General features: G+C 38.3%; 1 protein-coding gene across 4 annotated transcripts in view; it reads left to right on the top strand.

Moving 5' to 3' along the window:
• SGK3 (serum/glucocorticoid regulated kinase family member 3) overlaps positions 1-18669 on the top strand; it is a 56547-nt gene that overhangs the window by 24947 nt on the left and 12931 nt on the right. For 3 of the 4 annotated variants that reach the window (XM_056483160.1, XM_056483162.1, XM_056483161.1), the window contains exons 2-5: positions 4938-5142; positions 9900-9983; positions 11883-11955; positions 14750-14825. In XM_056483160.1, coding sequence (XP_056339135.1) covers positions 5065-5142; positions 9900-9983; positions 11883-11955; positions 14750-14825 — 311 coding nt within the window. In that variant the 5' untranslated portion in view covers positions 4938-5064. Of the gene's footprint in view, positions 1-4937; positions 5143-9899; positions 9984-11882; positions 11956-14749; positions 14826-18669 lie in introns of those variants that run through there. The other variant, XM_056483163.1, reaches the window with a different exon arrangement.

The raw sequence follows: 18669 nt of genomic DNA, 5'->3' as shown, positions 1-18669 counted from the left end.
TAGAAGACAACTGCTTCTTACTGGCAGTATTTGTTCTTAAGACCTGTTTTATTACTCAAGGTTTGCTTACCACAGCAGAGAACCTGTGCTCTGTCATGTAATAAATATGAATGCAAATATGTCTAATCCAAGCCATGAATCTTGTTATATGCCAGTTATGAGTAATTTACTGGAGCTTCTTTTGGGAGGTGGGGCAGAAGGGATGCTCTTGGGTGCAGTACAGTCGTGGGAAGGTAATGTTTGCCTGGCTTCTCCAGAGTAAATTCGATAGGCACAAAAGGTAATTACTTCATTCCTTTGGTTGCGTTTTCACTTTACTTGCAGCTCTTTCCTGTAAGTAGAAAGATTTTCAGTTGAATTGGACTTTGCCCATGTTGCTGCAGAGGAGTGGTGCTACTAGAAATTTTTAAAACTGCTAGGTTGTGGGTGGATGTGTAAACAGGGAGCAGGCTTTTTCCTTTATATCAGTGGCTGAATTCTCAGCTTTCTCAAATTGTACTTAGAAGGGAGTGTGGAGATAAACCAGGGATTGACTAGAGTATTTTGGTTAGTGCTCTCTCTTTTAATTCAGGTGGAGTCTCACTTAGAGGTCTACCTAGTGTCTAGTGTTACTGTGTTAAAAATAGTATGTAATGTGGTATTTAAAAGGATGTCTTTTGTGAATGAAACCTGTTTTCACCAGAACCTTGTTATTGAACAGCTTCTGGCCATCCCTCTCTCTTTAGAGATTAGCAATCTGTTTTGCTTTTGACTTTTTCTGAAGCATTTGACTTCACATACAGTCCCTCATCCTGTGTTTCTGTTGCACTCAATTCTGAATATCTTGTCTCCCATTTCCTGTGTGTCAGCTGCCTGTCTGGTAACAAGAATGGGACACTATTTCTCCATAGAGAGGTTGAGAAAAAGTTGACTTTCTGGGTTTTCTACAAGATTGTGTAAGGTCCAGTGATATGTTGAACCATTATCAATGTATTTGTGGAGAAGACTGAGGAAGTGATGAAAAGCTGATGCCAAAGCTGCTACTTTTTCTGAAGTTTGAAGAAATAGGGTATGCTTATGTCAAATAATAGGACTGCCTCCTGTGCCTTGCTTTCAGTTTCTTTATGTTCCTTCTGTAATTGGAATCACAGGTGAGATTTTCAACAGCTGGCTTAATGATGCCTCAGTCCCAAACTAAGTCCTTCAGGGTAGATGATTAGTGTATAGGAAAGTGCCTGTATGCTGTTCCAATCTTCTGTTCCAATGGATATGGATCCTGGTGACTCCTCCAAACGTGCTTGCAGGGAGAGTCTTTGGGGGGTTTTGTCTGCTCTTGTCTCTGCTTCCCTTGTGTTACTCAAAGAAGTGTCATTTGCCCTGGCCTTACAGGTATTTCAGGCAATGTTGGCAGCAGCTGGAGAGGCACCAGGTGAGTACATAGCTACCTGATCTAGCCTTGGACATTCTAGGCAGAGGTTGAAGCATAAACACCCAGAAAAAGGATCTTTTGATTATGCAGTGATACCATCTTTAAGCCATTACCATTTTAACAAGAATTAGAAAATGTTTCAGTCCAGAATAAACCAGTTCAGAAACCTTTTCTAATACAGTTTGCTTATGTAGAGGAGAGTAAAAAGAGGATGCCACATACAGCTAAACTGTGTCATATTTGCCTGTTGCATGCAGCTGTTAGGAGGCTGCACAGAAGATTTTATAGTCAGGCATTTGTTTGTGGGCATAGTAGATTTGTGTATGCTCTCATGGTATCAGGGTTCTGCTACTGCCATGCTCTTGCTTCACTGCAGGCAAGGGTCAGCCTGAAAATTGATGTTGTTGTGGCTTCCTGCAGGAAATGGTGAAAACACTGCTGGCTTTTTGACAGCCCCCATGGAGAGAGAATGGACAGTGTAACTGTTGATAGGCTTGAAACTCTGCCAGTAGGACTGGTGACTTCTGATCTACTCTAACTTTTTCTGTTTTTCTCCTGTTCCAGGCCTCCATACTGTAGCAGCTTAAGTTTTAGCTGTTTCTGGACAACACTGGTCTCAGCATTAATCTGTCTTGTAGGTTACCTACATTATCTACATCTCTCACTGGTGGCCAAGTTTGATTTGAGGGGATTTACTTTGATATGTGCTTTTCTGAAGTTCCTTTCCCTTTTGGTCTGTTACCAAAGTTGAGCTGAGGGGCTGCTTGTTGTTAGTCCCAGGAAATGCTGTAACCAGAGGAAGAGACTTGTCTGCTGACAGTGTCTGTTAAACTCAGTTGTACCTGGCATCCTTCAAAATGCTCCAAATTCCACTTTTGAAGCTGGGGATAAAAATGGATAAAAGCGTAAAAATGTTTTCTCTCCATTATTACTTCACGTAGTTATCATAGCATTAGTGGTTTTTACCTGCTGTTTAAACTACAGCTGTGTTCCTAACTACAGCATGGTAAAGATTAAGGGAAGTCTGTCCCTATTTCTGTAGCCAGACCTACAGTTCAGATGTAAGAAGCTCTCAAGAGCTGATATGCTCGAGGCAAATAGAAATTGAATGAAAGCTCTGATCCGCTGGAGCTTAGTGGCAAAGTGAAAATGCAGTTCTTCCAAGTTTGTCAGTTCAGCTTAGCGTTGGTGACCCAGGCACGGCTCAGAGGAGATGCCTCAGGGAAAGAAAGTAATCACAGCCGGTGATCTTCCAGGCAGCCTAAAGAAAGAAATGTGAACGTTACAGTTTTGGTTTCTCAGATGATTTATTCTTCTCCCCAGTAAGATGAATAAACTCTTCCTGAATTAATCTGGTTGACACTTCCTCCTTTTGTTTTTCAGAGATCTTTCAACTTCAGATCTGAAATAAAGCTCAGTCTTGCAAGACTACAGCTTTTAATCCATACAGCTCCTGTACTGGCATTTAAAACTCTGACACTAAAAATAAGAAACTGAAAAGATGAGGGAAATACAGCCTGTACTGTGAAAATGAGTACAGGCACCTTGGAAACCTTGGAAACACTGGTTTACAAGAGGAGGACAGAGAGTGATACTAATCAGGGAACACCTAATCCATTTTAAAGCTTTACTTGTTTTTCTGTGATGAGCAGTAAGAGAGATAAAACACAGGGGCTTATGCTCAGTTCCTGATACTGCACCTGAAGTGGCTAAAGATTGACACAAGTGCTTAGTAAAGTCTAAGCTTAGTGAAACACTTACTGGAAGTGGTGCCTATTGACTGTTTTCGTGGACCTCTTATGATGGAGAAAAGTTCAGTTAACCTTTATATCTCAATTTTAGTAGGTGGCAATAGGAGAAGAACACTCTTAATCTCATGCTAGCATAAATCGTGCAAGGTGTGCCTTGTAATAATGCTTTGAACAGCAGCTTTCCAAAGGAAAAGAGAAACCAATTTGAAATTCATGGTCTGTGTAACTGGGTTGAATGAACTGTGTTCTAGTCAAATAAAGGTGGGGGAGAAGCTTAACCCTGCTCAACACTGTAATTACCTAATTGGTGAAGTAGGGAACAGTCAAATTAAGGTAAATGCAGTTGTGGCTCAAAATAATTTTCTGAATATCTTGCAGTATGGATGATCTATCACTTAGCTGTGATTGTAAGGATTTCTTTTTGTTAAAGTCATCATATAGATCTTTAAAAATTAACTCAATTTTAAATGGCATGACAAGAAATGACAGCATGAAGTTTGATGATCTGGCTAGAAAAATAGTTGACTGACTGAGACCTGCTGGGTATCAAGAACAAATCTTTTCACTGGATTCCAGGAGCTTTGGCCTTTGTGCCAACATAAATATGGGTGTCTCTCTAATAGCAGAATTGCATGGGATTAGTTTGTGCTTTTTGGAAATTTATGATATGAAATACAGAGTTCACTTTTATACTTCCCTGTTTTAAGAAAATAGCGAGTTAATGTTGAACCGGGCGCTCCTTTTTCCTCTGGCTGTTTTGGAGAGAATTGAGGTCCCCCTCTTTCTAAAACACTCTTCTCATGTTTGTAAGTTGATCAGACACATCTTGTTCTGAAGTTGTGTTGCATTCAGTGAAGCAGTTCAGATGGCTGTGCTGTGCTGTGCAGGCCAAAACAGAGGGTTGTAGCTATGCAGAATTAACTTCAGCTGCTCCTAAGCACCACTGAAGTTCCTGTTGTTATCAGTGGGGTCCAGTAAATAATGTGCTTGTGCTCAGGCAAGGTGTGGAGAACACGGTCCTTCTGTGAGTGAGGAGGCATCTGGCTGACACTAAGCTTTCTGCCATTTTGATGGCTTTATTCTCAGTCTCTTGTGTTGTGTGTTGTGCCCTTCTCACATTCTGCAAGGAAACTTAACTGTTCTGCTGAAGGGAAAGGGTGACCTTACACTCTGTGTTCTGCTAAACACAAAGTGTGCCTGGTAAGGTGAAAGAGGGGCAGAGAAGGTAAATATTCAGACAGACACATGATGCTGTCTGTGTCCCTCTCTAAAATCTGCATGAAAATTTAGTTCTTATCATGTCATCTTTAAGCTCTGATGTGACATTTAAATGCACTCTGCATGTTCTGACAAATCTGAAGTGCCCCTCTGGTAGAGACTCATGCAGTTGAAAACCTTTGGCATTTAAATAAATTGTTCTGAATGTACAAGTTGGTGGCATTTCTCAGATGTCTGATACCAGGTTGTCATCTTCAATTATTTCTTCATGCCCTTTGTTCCTACAAAGTATTCTCTGTAGCGGGGCCAAATCTATTTGCAGTATGTCTACACAGCTCAGTGGTTTTTTGGATGCACTTGTATCTGTGGAGAATGTGAATTATTTCAGTGAAACTACAAAGGACTACAAGCATGAAAGTTTATAAAATAGGCATGATTGTGGCTTTATATGTGCATATTAATGTGCATTTCCTGCCAGCAAAAGTTCTTGTCACACAGGTTTTTAGCACTGTGAGTTAAGAGCTCCTGTACTTAAATTTTCTTTCTATGTTCACTTTAAGATAACATGATGGAATTCACATTTTCTCAAGAAAAGCTGCGGATCTTGGATCAGTACCGTTGACGAAACCTCCTGATTGCAACACCCAAAGCAGGGTCCTGTCAGGAATTTGTCACAAGAAACATACAATGGATCTCAAAGAGAGCTGCCCAAGCGTTAGCATTCCCAGCTCTGATGAACACAGAGAGAAGAAAAAGAGATTTACTGTAAGTATGTAAGAGAGTAAGCACTGTGGGCAAAGGCATAGGCTATTGGTGCCTAGCAGTGCTGCTTTCTTTTCTTCTGCTGCTAAGCTTCGTATTATTTTCAATAGTTTTATGGAAATCAGTTTCCTCGCTCTTGTGAGTACTGGCCATAGTCCAGTGTGAAAAATTGTGAATATTTTACAATGTTTACCTATGTTGCTTTCTGCAAAAAGAACTCGCCTTTACAAATTTCTGCTGTTTTTATTCCGAAATAGCTGCATTTGCTTGTATAAAATATTTAAGTATCCAAGTACAAGGAAAGAATTCTGGTACCATTTCTGGCATTCCACATGATTTTTCATTAAGACATTTCTTTTGTAAAGGGATAAAGTGTGGATTTGGTTCTTTGTGGAGGTTGGTTGGTTGGTTGGTTGGTTGGTTGGCTTTAACATCCATTCTTTCACAGATATCCTATTATACTATTATAATTTTTTTGTCTAAAATGAAAAAAAAATATAAAACATCAAATTTTTTCAAAACCTTTTTTCTGTCTTCCTTCCTGTTTCTGATTCTAACGCTTGTGAGTTTTTTCCTATCCTGTTCCCATTTCCACTTCTTGTCATTTCTCTCCCTCTTCCTTTCTTTGCTTCTCAGTTTGACTCTGGTTGTGAAGTCTTCCTGTTGTGTGGGAAATTCTTTGCATTGCGTACTGAAAAGTAAACTAGTGTGGTATGGATTTTTGTTTGGCTTCTATATAACCATAAATGACAAGATCAAAATACTTCCTTAAAGGAGGCTCAGACTATTTCATTGCTCTTGTGCAACTTCCTCTAAGATTTTTTTTTCATTGAGTTAGTCACTCTTCAGATGAGGAATGCAAACACCCTTATATGGAGTTGCTGTCTAAAGAATACAACAAAACAATGGTTTACTAGGAGATACGTTGTCTCCCTTTCCTCTTCACCTCCCTTCCTCTCTGAGAAGAGCAATGCTGTTTGATTCTACAACTGTATCAAGATGTAGCTTGGGGAGGAATGTGCCAGTAAAGGGAATAAACAAAAGAGAACTTTACTAATTCCTTAAACCTCTGCATTCATGTGAAACTCAGGTGAGCAGGAAAACCTTTGTGGAAGTCTAAACATGAGCAGAACAGGTTTGTTCTGTTGCCTCAGTGCTGGCAATTCTGCAGTTAAAATATGCCAGTGTGGTACATTGAGCATGTACTAATGTTGTGGTTTCCAGGTCATTTTACCTAAAGGTCTGTAAGGAAGCCTGGGCTGTGTAAAGGAACTTTCTTTGGGTGTGTCCTTTTGAAAGCTGTATGAAACATCAGAAATGGGGGCTGAGGGAGGAGGGGGAAAAAATCCAGCCCAGCTTACACTGTGCAGAGGTACACTTTGTCTTGCTGGCTTCTTCTTTCTGTGCCAGGGAGTAATTAGCAGCTTGACAAGAAGTGCTTTCACAACCAAGCTTTCGAATATTATCACGTATATTTTAGGATTTGGTAACAGAAGTGAGGGTTGTACTAAACTTCATAGTAGAAACTGTGAATTCCAGCACGTGTCAGTGCTGTTACTGTGTCCCCTCTTCTATAGCTGTGTGTAATGACAGGATCCCATCAGTACTTTGACAGGGAGTGAGAAGGGGGTGCAGGGGGAAAACAGCTCTTAGCAAATTTGTGTATAGACAGGTATAACTGTCTCTTGATGGTCACACTAGTGCCATTTCTATGAAGAGCAGTAAGAAAGGTTTTCACTTGGAGTGAAAAGAAAGGTCAGAGTGATAAAGGCTAGGAAGGATTTCAGGTGGCTGTATAGCCTTCACCTTACCCCTGCTCACAGTGTGTGTCACTACTGCTTTATGAGGCTCTTCTAGAATCTTACTGGTCTCAATAGAAACTGAATTTCAGCTCAAACCTTTCAATGGCTCACTTAATGCTGGCATGGAAACAAGACAAGTATGTGCAACATGGCTTTTGCTAGCTCTACTTTCTCCCCTCACACTTACTCTGATAAAGCATTTTGAAAAACAACCATGTCTCTGTGCAGTCATCATTCTGATAATTAAATAAGCTTTTCAGTTTTGTCTCTGCAAGCAAACTTCTCACTCTTCCTGAGCATTATCATGACCTTTTATTGAATATTCGATTTGGTTTTGTTAAATACTGCATACTTTTGATATATTTTATTCTCTTTTTTTTTTTTTTTTTTTTTTTTTTTTGAAATGATTACATGTTTACATTTTTGGGGTATTCTGGCAGGGAATCTTTTTTGCTTCCACTTAATTTATAGCAAACAGCCTCTATGTAAATCCATACTTGTTCGCTGTCCCACATTTTTCTGAAGATTCAGCATTCACTTTCTCCATAAAAAGAGTAAAATATTTCCCTGTTTTGAACCATATCTAGCCTATATTAATTGCTTTCTGTCCTTGCTGTATATTAGGTCATTCTTTTGCCTGTTTTGACAAATGGCTTTGTTTTGGGTTTCTCACTTTTATCCCTATGCTGTTTGATGTCTGAGGCTTAATTTTCTCTTCTGACCTGTTCTCATCTCCCTTTACACCCAGATCATATACAGGCTTATTAAAAAATCTCTTTCAAGGGTGCTGTTTTTCTGATTAAATCTGAAAACTTTGTCTCAGACTTGTGATGTATAATATTAATCCCCAGCCCTATGGAAATTGGAGTTGTTTCTTTTTTTTTTCTTTATTTGTTGACAATAAATAGTTTCCTAACTTTCTCAATGATTGCTCTGTCAAAATTGGAAAACAGACTACCTTTTACTTTTTCTTTGTTTAATAAAAATAAAGCATTTAATCTAGGAGCATGAGCTACCACAGAGTTGAAGGCTTTTAATTTTAGTGATTTCTTTTGTGAAGAAATCCTACTGCATCCAGAAATAGCTGGATCCTATCCTGTCTGTATTTTGGAATATATTTTATGGTGATGTTTTCAGGAATTCTGGTTTTCTTCCTTTTTATTTTTCTCAAAGCTTTGTGGTTTTTACCCACTTACTGTGAGTTGTGGATGCATCATATCTATGTTTAAGGAGTCTTGTAAGACCAAATTTGGATCAGGAATAATTAGACTTAAAAAGGTTATTATTTAAGTAAGTCTAGATTCCTTCTCCACACCTTTCTAAAAATAAGCATTGCACATCTCTCAAATCATTACATGATTGGCTGAGAGTAGTAATACAGCCCAGACATGTCATGGTTTTAGGTTTTACTAGAATCTTTGTGGATATTGTGTGTTTTCTCACCCCTCAGTGTGTCCATGACTGTTGGACTTGTTCCTTTGCTGGGGTGTGCAAGAGCTTTATTAGTAGTGTGAACTGGATGACCTCATACAGGTTTTTTGTGTTGTGTAAAAAATGTTGATTGTGTCATTCTTCTACAGGTACTCTGAGAGCAGAACTGTTTTAATTTAGCAGTTGCCAAGGAGGGATATCATCTCATAACCTGAGTTATGCTTGCCTGTGCACTCTGCTGTCTGTGCTTCTGCCCAGCTTCCTTGGCCCTCTGCTCAAATGTGTTGGCATTGATTTGCTGTGCAGTCGTGGGGAGCTGAGGTGTTTTGTGTTTGAACATTGCCTGCAGGATTTGACTGCTCTGTAAGAGACCTGGTTCAGGAGGACAGTGCTTAAGTTTTGCTGCTGGAGCTTTTGCTGTCTACAGTGTAGGGAGGCTCTTAGGTTTTATGCTAACACTTGTTTAGCAGTATGAGGCAAAGTGGCTTTTCTTAGAAGGTCTCATCAGCATTCTGCTGGATGCTTCCTGTGTTCCCCAGGGCTGGGACTGAGAACAGCTTATGTGAGCAGTTAACACAGCCTGACTGCAGCCCTTAGGCTGAGGAACTGGTGGTGGTGGCTGCCACTTCCAGTGTGGAGTTAGAGAGAGAGCCAAGGTGCTGTTCCAGGGCAGAAGGGAGACTGGGGCACTGGTCCAGTTGTCTGCACTGGGAATTAGCTGCACTCTGCACTCATTTCCTTGCTGTGCCCATCCTCTTCCCTGAAGGAATAGCTGAGCTCCTTCTGGAAATACAAGAAAGTAGAGAAGTGAAAACATCTAATTACCTCTCTGCACACACATCTGCCAACCAGATTTATGAATCCAGGGACTGAAAATCTGTCTAGTTACTTAATTGCTCTGTGACATGGCATTTGAGAGGCCAGAAGTGTGCAGCAGGTTTCAACTACACCTCCTTCATCCCAGTGCTGCATATGATGTTATATGGGCTGTATTTCAGCCACAGCACCATTTTTCCTCACTGAACAACTGTGCCATCAGCCAGGATTCTTCTGTATTCAAGATGTTCAAATGAACAGTTATCTTTGTACCTTCCATATGTACTTCCCCTTTAGGTTTTGGTGAAGGCAGTCTTCAGTATTTTAAATGTTTTGCTTCTTTAATATTAGTATTTATTATTATTTATTGAGTTGTGAACAAATGTCATATTAAATTTTAATAGACTACTGTCTGATGGGCAGGTGTTCTTTCTGGATATTAACTAATTTATGAAACTCCACTAAATCAGTTTTGGTGTTAGTTTTTGCTTACCTGGTGTTTAAAAAATGTTCCGTAAAGTACTAGATTATTTTAATTGTCATTTTAATAATTTCTGTTGATGTCTGTGTGACTTAGCTGTAAGAAATACATGGTTCAATAAGTGCATTTACACCATAAATTTAACAGCCTGCCCTTACTTCCACCACAAAATTAAACTTGGGAGGTTTTACTAAGCTTTGTGGGCAATAGCACTGTTCTTGTTCCTACAGGTTTACAAAGTATTGGTCTCTGTTGGGAGAAATGAGTGGTTCGTTTTTCGACGGTATGCAGAGTTCGATAAACTCTACAACACGGTGAGCAAAAAGCATGAAATCATGCCAGAATAGCAAAGTAACACTTGCTTGCAATGTTATGGTTTGATTTAATCCTCTCTTGAGGAGTTTGTGTCAACATTTAATAACCATAGGAGCCTAATTAAAGAAAATGATGAAGTAGATTTTTTAAACTTCAATTTGTTTGAATTTCAGACTCAAAATCCACTTATTTGTCACATTTTTATAGCTCCTTGGGATCATAGCTTAATGAAACTTCCAGTTTAGTTGTTGTCAAAACATATAAAATGTGCTTTTGTTCATAGCAAAAAAACCCACAAAACATCTAGGTAGATATGTTTCTCCTAAAATAAGTGTTTTTCTTTGAAGTACTGAAAGCAATGAACAGATCCTTATTTCTTAACAGAAATTTTCTAGTCAGTCATTGGTGGCAATTCATACCCGCAGTTTCATAGCAAGTGTGATTTTTTGCACAAAAAAATGTGGTCAGTGTTCCAAAAAAACAAAGCCCCTTCAGCAACTAAGTATGGATTTGTTGGGTTTGTTGCTAGAAGAGGGTTTTGCCCTTTTTACATAGTGGGGAAGTGGGGTAAATACTTTTTCAGGTACAAGTCTGAAACAAGTCTGAGTTACGTGTGCTGTGTCCATACTTTCCTCCAGTTCTTTGTCCTTAGAGATCATATTTTATATATCATATAATTCCCCTATGATAAAGTATTACCAGCTGCTTATTTGTGCCTTCACTTCCACTGTCTCTCTGGGAAGTAGTCAAGCCTTCTCTCTTCTGCCTCCCTGTGCATGGAATTGCGTGTGGCAGCGGTCTCCAGACACAGGCTGTGAGCTTGGAAATGTTCTTGGAAATGTTTGAAATGCCCCTGGATGCCCCATGCTGTGCTTTGCCTGCATCTTGCAGGGATAGACCTGTAAGGGATGTGAAAACAGAAAATCCTCCTTTCAGAGGGTCTGTTGGTGATCCTGTTCCTTTGCCATGTTCTCTTGCCATTCGGATTGGCCTTGCTCTCCTGAAGTTTGTTCAGCCCTGGTCTCTCTAGCATGGCCAGAGGTGAGGTCCTGGGGAAGCATAGCCAGGAGGACATTTAGTCCAGTTTCTGTTCAGTGTAATTCATACAATATATACACGAAAAAGAACTTGTGCTGCTAACTGAAAGAAATACTGGTGCTAAGGGAAGAAGAATTTCCAGCTACTGTAATAGAAAACTGCTCTCTTAATGAGGATGAGAGTAAGATTGCTCTTCTGGAGCACTTGAAGGTGAAGTAAATGTAGACAAGGCTTGATTAGTGTCAGATTTGGGTTTTTTTAAAAATACATAATTCACTGTTTTTGTGCACTATCTTCTGGTCAGTTTATCAAGTGTAATAATCAAATTATCCAGTGCAGGATCCTAAAACAGACTGTTCATCGTTTGCAGTTTTGGTGTAGGGGTAGACCACCTGTGATTTCTAAAGCTTTAAGAATGTAATTTGGACAGAACCCAGATGCCTGTATCCCCAGCCCATCCTAAACTTCATGCATACAGCCCTGTGCAAGCAAGTAAGAGAAAACAAACCCAAAAGAGATAAAGAATTGATGGAGGAAGAAAAAGGAAAGTAAAAACAACACTGAAATTTGTTTTCTTAACCTGGGACAAAACATTTTGCATTATTGCTCTACTAGTCCATAAGATGAAGATGAGATGGCCTTTGAATTTAAAAGGGGATGTCTATTGCAAACAAGCTGAGTACAGATTGTTCTGGGTATGTTTTTTTCCCCCATGTGTATGAGCAGAGGAAATGGCATAGCAGAGCAGAATTACTAATAATCAAGTGTTCAAACTGTTCATCAGAAAACAAACAAAATGCAATTATTTCTAGGTACCTTAATGTCTAAGCACAATCCAATTTTATGTGTTTTGTTTTCAGCTAAAGAAGCAATTTCCCACCATGAACCTGAAGATTCCAGCTAAAAGAATATTTGGTGATAATTTTGATCCTGGTAAGTCATCATCCTGTTATTCATTTTGTCAGTTTCTTTATGTGAAAATTGATCCATTCCAGCCTACAAGAAGCTGTCTTATAGGAGTTTTGCAGCGGTCCTCAAAACAGTGACTAAACCAAAATTTAGTCATGCTTCAGTCAAGAGCAGGAACTAGTGTGGGTAGATGTTTTACCTTGTGATAGTGAAAAAAACATTTCTTGGTTGCCCAGTGCCTCTCTTGCACTGAAGCCCAACCCTCCCATAATCAGGATTCTGATTCTGACCTGTCACGTGTGATCTCTCTCTCTTATAAAAGCAAAAGCCAAACCCCAAGCTCTTCCTAAGCTTTATGCGCAGTCAGTTTTAAACTTTCCTTTGTGTTGCATACCCCACAGCCATCTCTGATAAATGAAATAACTCAAGGATTTATCTCTGAGGACTTTAGAACTCTCTGTATCTGAATGTGCTTCCTTGTACAGTTTAGGTGAAAATGAACTTCTTCTGGAAGTGGAACAACAAGGGAAGCGTGTCCGATGTGGATGTGCTGTGCTCCAGTAACCAGTGATAGGTTCCCATTTAGCTTGCTCTGTACACAGCAAAATACCAATGAAAGTCACTTGTAAAGTGCCTTGAAGTAACCTGGGTGGCACTATGGATGAATAACTAAAAATGCAGATGGGAAGGCCAGGCCATTGCTCTGTGTGTTTGTACTATTCATTCAAGCTAGTTTTACTTTGGGCTTTTCCCAATGTTCTTTGGACCCCTCCCACCCTGCCCTGGCTTGCTGATGTGGTCAGTCTGTAGTTTCATCACCTCCTGCACCTGTTTCAACTGTTTCATTTTCTGATTTACTGAGGAACAAATAGATCCAAAGCTGTTAAAGCTCTTAGGATGTGTAGGATTGGGTTTTTAAAAGGTCTGACAAATAAACCTAGTGTTCGGCAGTTGCAGTTAATCATCCGGATCCTGATGTAAAATTCTGTTTTATTTTTTATTAGAATAATCAGATACAAGTATCCAAGCTCTGATGTTCTCTTCTGATGAAGATGTAAATGATTGCCAAAAGTTCTGCATGTATTTTGTCTACAGGGACTTCTTGTTTAGTTCTGTTTCCTTTTCTCTGACCTTGGGATTCTCAGAGCTGGCTGAAGACCAGAGAATGCCATGCAGTCTGGTTTGCTGTACAGGCAAATATGCAGGTGGATTTCTTGGAGCCAAATTTAGGAAACTGGAGTTTTAATGTGAAAAAACCTCAACTAAATTTTTATTAAAATTATATATGTAAAACAAAGTCCTCAAACTTGTTTTAAATTTCCGTGAACTACGCTGAAATCCTTGAAGCATGAGAAACTAAATAGTTCTCAAGATGTTTCTTGCTAGGAGGCAGGGTGGAGATGGAACCATGATGCTTATGTAAATATTTTTTCTTAACGCTGATTTATTGAAGCTTTGATGTAATGTGTCTGCTGGCTCCTGAAACAAGTTACATGTTTTACAAATATTGAAAAGGTATTTTATTTCTGTAATCCATCCATGGGTATGCAGCATTGTACTACTGCATTGAAATGCAGCAGTGAGACCTTTACATCCCTTTACCCAAAATCTACCAAAAATACTGTCTTTTATATTGCCTTTTAAATGCTCCAATTTTATTGGCACTTAGGTTATTTTAAAATTAATCTTGTTTTAACTTGAAAAAATGGAACAGAAACCTCAGAATACAGAACCTGAAAATTTCAGATGTTACAGCTGTTTTATCTTCACCGGTAAGGTTAACCCTGGAGGCTTAGAGTGACTGATGACACTGAACATCTGCCACACTGAAATTGCTGATGTTGGTGACTCCCATAATATCTGTATGCAAATTTACCTTACTGTTAGATGTCAGTGATTTGGGATTATTAAATACCCTAGGAATTGTTCAGGGATTATGTGCCTGAAACAATATGGACGTTTTTTGTAATGTTTTAAGTACAGTTGTTAATTAAAACTTAATTTTAATTTAAAATTTTAATAATTGTCAGTAATCTGGATATGACAGTCATTGGAATACCTTAAAAGTTAGTGCACAAGTTAAATAATTTCTTTTTCCATACGAATTATTGTTGGTATGAGTAATGAAAGATAAGATTATTCCATTTTACACTTTATTTTATGTTAGAACTCTCTTTCTATTCTAAATCCTTTGTCTATCTTTCCATGTTGCTACAGAACAGTCACATGTCTCAGGCTTTAGATAAGGGAAGGGATTCTGAGGATTATCTTTTTTAAGGTGGAGATGATGACCAAAATCTAAAGGAAAGTGTTTTATTTTGTGATCTTTGATGACTCTATCTGGGTGCCTGCCGGCAGGATGAATTGTGCAATTTTCTCCCTGCCATACATATGTTATGGAAATATGCTGCTTGGTGGGACTGTTCATGTAAAAACTTGACTTGTGCAACTGATGTCAGGTTTTGCCTGTGGGTTCTTGAGGTTTTTGTTTCTGTGGAATCAGGTGCTGAAGGGCTCACCCGTGCAATGAAGGCTGCACAGGTTAGCCCGCTGTGGTTACGCACTGTTCTTGAAGCACAGGATAGCACTTCTAATCCACCTGGCTTTTATGTAGTGTTACAGAGACACTGAAATTTATTCTCTCAGCTCAGTTCAATGTTTGAAGCTTGCAGTTTTCATATGTAGAACCAATCCTGTTCTAAATCAGTCATAGGCCACTCTCCTTTTAACTGCTGTTTTAAATCCTAAAAAACTTGAATGAGAAAATAAATCTTTTTCATAAGCTGACTGATGATTCTAATAAATCTGTTTTTTTCAGATTTTATTAAACAGAGAAGAGCAGGACTGAATGAATTCATTCAGAATTTAGTTAGACAGCCAGAGCTATGCAACCAGTAAGTAGTTTCATTTCTGTTTTATAAGGGCTGTTGAAAAGACATGAGATGAAAAGATATGTTAAACACAAAATCGCAAATTAGGTATTTAACCAGAAAATGTATTTTATCTGTTCAGAGCTCTTCAGTATAAAAAAATAAACTTTATGTGGCCATCCATTCAGGAAAAATCTACAGACTGAAGAGTGTATATAAGTGTTTTTGTTTTCTGAAAACCAACCTACAAATTGGTTTGCAGGCAATTAACTGATCTTAATTCCAGGGGTGCAGATTCCACTGTAAACTGTCGCTGTAGGGCAGGTGTTTGTTTGCTAGTGGCTGCACCGTTTGAGGGCCCTGATGTCACTTGCTGCTGTGTTGCTGGCAGTCAATCACTGCCTGAATCCTTTTTTTTGTTAAGAGCAGTTCATGTGTGCTCCAGAACTTGTTTAAAGTACGGTAACCAAGTGGCTTAATTCCGTTGCTGAGATGGTTTGGGATAACCAGGCTGAGCTGCCTAAAGGAAATGATGGATAAGCTTGTACCTAAACTGTTCCCAGCAGAAGAACGGCAGGTGTGTTCACCAGCACCATGAATGCAATGGTGAATGGGAGATGGTGTTAAGACAGAGTCAGCTCCAGTTAAGTATGGAGAGCAGCACTGTGTGAGAACCCATTGCAGGGCAAACAGGCACCTTCTTTCAGTTGAAAGCTGTAATAAGTTTCAGCTAAATCCATGCAGCTTTCTATGTTGCTTGAACTGGTAAAATGGTAAAGCCCTTTGCTTGGCTTTAGTGTTGAGTAAATGACTTTAATACATATGCTTTGTTTAATTAGCCTATTTGTACTGTGAAATTGCCCATTTCCCAAAGGAAAAAGTAACTCTAACAGAGTATCACTGCAGTTCGCAGCATGCAGTCAGATTTTCTTTTTTCACAACAAATGAACTATTTAATGTCCTGTCAACCTGAAATATGTACTTCCTTTCCTTTCTGGATTAAAAAAAAAAAAAAAAAAAAAAAAAAAGGAGCATTTTATAAATACTTCTTTTGGTTAGTGGAAAAAAATTAGTAACAAAGTCTTTATGGAAGTATATCTTTCCACCACAACAAACACTATGAGGTTTGTGTTCATGATGCTGTTCTTTGGGAAATGATAAAAAGCATTTTAATATAACAAATTACTGAATATCAATGCTTTGTTTCATTGGGAAAGGATACTGGTTTATTTAGATCAATCTCCTCCTCTGGTTTGAATATTTGAAACAAATATTTTTGTTTCAAAACATACTATATTTGTTCTCCAGAGATAAAATGGTGCTTTTTTGTTATGGACAGCAGAAAATGGTATGCAAAAAAAAAAAAAAAAAAGCCATCAAACTTAAAATCTACCTGCCTCCTTAAATTTTTGTGAGCTTTTAAAATTGTTTTATGCTCGAATGCAACTGTAGAAGAATCAATGTTCTTTAATATGGCACTTAAGCTTGCCTGATCCATTAAACTGACTTAAACCAGGGTTAAGACATAGGTCTGATAGTGTTTGGTACTGATGAAAGTGTATTCAATAATAAGCTTATTAAACAGAGTTCTACAATAAAAATAACAAATAGAGACCAAAGTTTGTCTTGTACTGTTCTTCTTCACCCCACCCTTAAAGAAACAGTGAATTATGCGGGAGCAAAAGGCTTTAATCCACAGTTCAGTGCTAAAATATTTAATTCTGTAGTAATTTCTATGTTGTTTCTCTTTCAATCCCTGCAAGGTGATTATTTTTCTGAAGTTAGCTTTTACTTTTTGCAGAGTTGCATTGCAACAAATCATATAATTAATTATGTAATCTGTCACCTTTTCTGTGTTCCAGTGAATGTTGTTATAGAAGAAATATCAAATCTTTGATCTTGGTGCTTGGGATTTTTTGTAAAATCTGATAGAAGCTACTCAAGGGATATGTGATGACTGAGTCTTCACAGATAGTCCATCCTGCTTTCTTAGTTTTGCTTTAATGTGCTAATTACATTTGAAACTAGGTCAGATAACTTATGTAAAGTAGTGATGAACAAGGAAAACTTAGTGGGTTGTGCATTCTTCACAGAATCATTAAGAAATCCACCTTCCACTGCATCCTTTAAGCATTAAAACTAGTATCAGCATGTCATATATTTTAAGTTCTGCTTAGGAAAATTGTTTCACTAAAATCTTAAGGGTGATTCAAGGTGTTCTCATTTCTGGATGGGAAGGCATCTAAACATCTGAAGTGAAAAGTACAAATGTCAGATGCAGTATGTCCAAGATGGTAATATTTACATTGTTCTTTGAAAGATGTAGTACTGTGCTCTTATTTTTCATCAGTGGACTTTTTTTCTTGGGTCTGGCACATTTCTTGAATATTGTATCAAAGCCAAACCTTTTTGTTCCATATAAAATCCAAGAAAAACTTAAGGTGTATTGGAGTGCTTAGAGAGACCCTGTGACAGTTGATAAGGATTTTCCTGCAATCACTGTCAGGTGAAATACAGGGTGAGATCAGTGGCTTAGTCCAAATTGGGAATTAAGTGGACTAGCGTCAAACTGCATTTCCTCAGCAAACTTACTGTGAGAGACAGCTGGCTCTCAGGGGTAGAATGTGTGTTCCAAGAAAAGGGAGGGATATATAGGGCAGAAGGGATAGAAATCTGATAGTGTGTCCCCCTTTCTGACTGCTGTCCTTAATAGGAGCTGGGAGTTTGTTCCTAGGGAGCACTGTGAGCCTCCCTAAAACACTACATAACTCCTGGAAGTGGGCTGCTCACCCCCTCAAATGTAGGCCTTTACTGAAGTATTAATGCATTTAATTGCTGTCTATCAGAACATGTCCAAAGAAAACCTGTTTGAAAAACTGTATAATAGAGGATGCATTAAAGATGTAATGCAGTTATTTTTAAATAGTCCAAAGTACCTCCTTAATGAGAACGAGAACATTTGCATAACACTTGAAGAACCCAAGGATGACAATACTCTGCAACCTGTGGGGAAATGAGTTATCAGTTCTGTAAGTGAGAAGCGGGGTCTGAATGTGTTCCTTATGAGAAAATCAGTCACAATTTTTTTCCTGATTTCAAAGTCTGATTAATATAAAAGTGAATGTGAAACCCCTGAATTGTAGGAACTTGCAGTCCATGTTGGGGAAAGCAAACCTTGCATTATATTATTGCCTTCTTTTAAAGTGTACTTTGCTTTATTATGGCTTTGCTGTATTACTTTGCTTAAAGCTGTACTTTGCTGTATTACAGCTTTTTGAACCTTTGCTTTCTGTAAAACAGATATCAGTGGTTTACTATTTAAGAAAATGTGATGAGAAGAGGGAGGAGCTTGGCACCATTATTTAGAGTGTGTCTTAAATGTTAAGCTTCTGTCACTGGCTATTAATTTTACCATTTCAGTTCGAAATTTGTGTGAGTTTTTGGGTTTGTTCATATTTCTGTGTGCATCCAAAATTTTTGTATGGTATTACACTGTTTTTGCAGGAAGACTAATGCAGAACAAGTATTACATAAGCAACCGTATTTAAGCAGAGCTTGACACTGTTTTGTGTATTTCAGAGATAATCCATAAAATAAATTTATTCAGCCAATCATAAAAATCCAGACAAAACTAACTTTTGCTGGTCATATATGTACAATGTAAAATGATCATCCCTTTTAAGTGGTTTTGGCAATCCTTTTAATTTTATAGGTGAGGTTATTTTAGGAATAGTTTCCATGTATTCTAAAATACATTGAGTTAATCCATGTGAGTTAATACAGCATAGAAGCCATATCAATCTGTATAGCATTTTGCATAACATGCTGCAATCCTGCCTAAGAAATGGTACATTAAACTTTTTTATTT

This window comes from Oenanthe melanoleuca, chromosome 2, assembly GCF_029582105.1.
Source record: "Oenanthe melanoleuca isolate GR-GAL-2019-014 chromosome 2, OMel1.0, whole genome shotgun sequence".
Classification (NCBI taxonomy): domain Eukaryota; kingdom Metazoa; phylum Chordata; class Aves; order Passeriformes; family Muscicapidae; genus Oenanthe; species Oenanthe melanoleuca.
This window is presented reverse-complemented; position numbering and strand designations above follow the sequence as displayed.